The sequence below is a fragment of the Haliaeetus leucocephalus genome, unplaced genomic scaffold, assembly GCF_000737465.1.
Source record: "Haliaeetus leucocephalus isolate CR32 unplaced genomic scaffold, Haliaeetus_leucocephalus-4.0 Scaffold950, whole genome shotgun sequence".
NCBI classification, from domain to species: Eukaryota; Metazoa; Chordata; class Aves; order Accipitriformes; family Accipitridae; genus Haliaeetus; species Haliaeetus leucocephalus.
The window spans coordinates 1-3,755 of NW_010973386.1; the positions used below are offsets into that span (position 1 = coordinate 1).

A 3,755-nucleotide genomic window follows, 5' to 3' on the forward strand; every position below is an offset into this window, starting at 1 on the left:
GGGCACGGCAGAGGTGTTGGTTTGTTTGTTTGGGGTTGTTTTTCATTTTTTGTCGTCTGTTTTGCAGGTGGCTCATTATGCATTATGTTTAGGGAACACTTTGTTTGTTGCTCTGCAGTTCACCACTGATTCACAAATCTCATCTCGGGAGACTGGTCAAAGCAATAGGAAATTTCCTTCCCATGTGATGTTGTTGGTTTGTGATTTTGTGCATTCTGGACATGATAAAAAGACTTTTTTCACTCTCTAACTAGGTCATCAGAGATTTCTGGTACAGTTTGCAAAGCTTCCTCCTTGCATCCTACTTACCTGAATAACTGCAACCCCTTGGGAACTTGCAGTAGTCCTTTTCATCACACCTGCAGTATTAATCTCTCAGCTAGAAGAATGCCAAGTAGATATGGAAGAAAAAAAGGAGAACAGAAATTCTCAGTCTTTTAACCCCACAAAATAAATTGTTTTGTCCTCAGCTTTGCTTTCTGGCTCACTATCAGAGGGCCCTACTACAATGAGAAAAGTGCTGCTTGCTAGTGAGGTGAGGTTTGTGCATAATTATCTTTTTTTTATTATGTAATTTATGTAGTTGAAAAAATAGGCAAGCTTCAGCATGCAAAGTCTTTTCTTTGCATTTGCGTTTAAGCGAGAGTCTTAAAACTGGAATTGCACCTATACCTCTTCAAATGCTGGTGACGGACTAAAATTTTGGTAAGTCTGTAAGGCTATATTATCAAACCTAATGTTTCCAACAGCGCTTGTTCAAGGATCAGACTAGAAGTATTTTCAGAGAAATATGATCAGGTTTTTAGAGTGGACACATATGTGCATAGATTACCTTTAGGCTACGTGCTCATGTTCTTTTATTATGAAATCAGTTTTCTGTTTGTTTACTGTTTTCATGCTGAAATAATAAGCCAAAGTAGTATGAGAAAAAAGAGTGACTGGGCTGGAGATATATCATAATGACTTTCAAAAATCACCTATGTTCAATAAAAGTATGTAGTACAATGGAACAGACAAGAAAGACTATGAAATGTGTCTATATGTGTTTTAACCTCTTTACAAGAAATATTTTGGAAGTAATTATTTTTTCATTAGTTGTATTCATCAGTATTAATCATCACTGCATTGAATGTACAGAGAAAACTACTCGTCTTGCAGAATTTGCAGTCTCTATTGTCAGCTAGAAATACCTGTGCCTACCTGCCCTAGTAAAATAATCTCGGGACTTTGTTCTTTACTATATGTGGTTGGGACTTACCTGTAGCGATAAACAAACTTACCCAAAACAGAAAAAGTGAAAGCATGTGTTTACTCATCTGCATTTTAGAAGACTAGCGCTACTGACAGAACTGATCATATTGTCTCAGTGGGGCAGTACAATCAGCTTTTAGTGGGATGAGCCAATTTGTCTGGAACTTGCACCAGCTAACTTGGCTCCTGCAAAGTCAGTCATGGAATCATGCACTCATGCAAATCACAGTGTTGTAGGAGATGAGATGCTGTCTTTTGTCCCATTCATCTGCTGCTGCTCAACAAAAAAGACATTCTTTGGGCGAAGTATACAGTCCAATAACAAAAACAGTTTGTGATCACATGCTAAGGCATCCTCTTCCTTTAGTCTCAGCAACATACAAAAGAAATGCTGATGATTGTGTGGTACCTTGGAACACCTTCTGGTGGCTGTTGATAAAAAAATGGAAATTGTGCAATTTTTAAGATCAAAGAACTGTCCAGAAGAGATGGTAACCATTAGAAATGTGAGAGCTGAAATTGGCTTAATGAAATGTAGGCGTAATAGTAGAAAGAAAGCATCAGGAGTGATTCACATCATGAGCTAGAAGCTTTGTTGATAAGATTAAAGGTTGTAGCAGGAAGTTACAGATGAGCAGAACTGAAATATGAACGTGGCTGAAGGTGAAGAAGCAGCAATCTTACATATTCTGCTGTTATGCATAGATGGAAGTTTTAATTTTAATATTTTCCGCTCTGTAGTATTTTACTCTGTTGCAGACAGAAAGCACAAGACTACATTAAAGTTCTTTTTGTCCATGTTAATTCCTTGAGCTTCTATGCAGCTTTTATGTTTGATTACATGTGTTACATTTTGCTCTTTTCTGCATTTGTTTGCATTAAAATAGCACAGAAACAAATGAGTTTTGTAATACTGTTACTCCTCGCAGCTGTGGAACCTTGACATTTTGCCCTTGCTTCTTATTGTTCTAGCAATGCTGAACGAGACAGAGGTCATCAGTGAGTTCATCCTTTTGGGCCTCACCGATATCCAGGGACTGCAGCACTTTTTCTTCATCTCCTTTCTCTTGCTCTACTTGACCAGTCTTCTGGGAAATGGTGCCATTGTGACCATGGTGATAACTGAGCCCCAGCTCCACACACCGATGTACTTCTTCCTGGGGAACCTGTCCTGCCTGGACATTTTCTATTCCACAGTCACTGTTCCCAAGATGTTGACTGGCTTTCTCTTTGGGCATCAGCCTATCTCTTTTGGTGGGTGCTTGGCCCAGTTCCACTTCTTCCACTTCCTGGGCAGTACTGAGGCTGTGCTCCTGGCCACCATGGCCTATGATCGCTATGTGGCCATTTGCAACCCTTTGCGCTATGCCCTTGTCATGAGCCCACGGACTTGCCTGCTGCTGGCTGTGGCCAGCTGGTCCACTGGTTTTGTACATGCCATGATGCACTCAGTCATGACCTCTCAGTTGAGTTTCTGTGGCCACAACCACATTCATCACGTCTTCTGTGACATCAATCCACTGTTGAATTTGGCTTGCAGTAGTACCAGCCTCAACATGACCCTCCTCAATGTTGTCACCACAGCTATTGTTCTAGGGCCCTTCACTCTCATAGTCCTATCCTACCTCTACATCATCTCCTTCGCCTTCTGGAAAGTCCGGTCCCAGGAAGGAAGATGGAAGCCCTTCTCCACCTGTGCCTCCCACCTCACCATTGTGGCACTGTTGTACATACCAGTGCTCTTCAATTATACACCACCCTCCTCAGGAAGCTCCTCTAAAAGGGATGTGCAAGTGTCTCTCATGTATAGTGCTGTCACCCCAGCTCTGAACCTCTTGATCTACACTCTTAGGAACCAGGAGGTGAGATCTGCCCTGAAAAAAACATTAGGGAGAAAAATATTCCCTGGAGGAAAGTGACTAAATCAAGGAGAAGGCTCAGATGTGGTTACTCCACCTCTCACATTTATAAAGAAAGAGGTCAAAAGGACACCGTACTGCAAGAGACTGAAAAACTACTGATTATCTCGTGTAGTTTAACACATTTAGAAGTTAATTGTGTAGATCTAAATCAGGGGAGATGTTCAAGGACTTGATGCTTCTTCCATCATTTTTAGATGTCTTATGGTACCCCATCTGGTCTCCGGCTTCCAGTACAGAAGCATGTGTGTCTCCTGCGGGACTTGAGGCACAGCTGACAGCCCTGTGCAGTTGTCCTGGATCATCTAAGGTATTAAATGATTACTTGATGGCTATGTTTAGGCAGCTGAATGACTCTCCTGTCATTCTGACCTTCTGTATAGCTGAAGAGAGCTAGCATGTGTTACATTCTGGGTTCACAAAGCCTGAGAATGATATTGTCAACATTTGACTCGAGTCAAACCTCTGGAAGGATCTGTTTCTTTCCACTAAGTTTGGCCATTTCTCACATCACTCTGTGAGAGACTGAAAGAGTTAATGTCTCAAACATTGTGGTGGGGCAAGTTCTGCTTAAAGACAAACACT

The 3,755-nt window shown here is 41.4% G+C and overlaps 1 protein-coding gene across 1 annotated transcript; it reads left to right on the plus strand.

The window, feature by feature from the left end:
- The first annotated feature begins 2,225 nt into the window (after positions 1-2,225).
- Positions 2,226-3,170, plus strand: LOC104842098 (olfactory receptor 12D2-like). The gene has a single exon (XM_010584196.1). The coding sequence runs from the start codon at positions 2,226-2,228 to the stop codon at positions 3,168-3,170; it is 945 nt and encodes a 314-aa protein (XP_010582498.1).
- Positions 3,171-3,755: the final 585 nt, after the last annotated feature.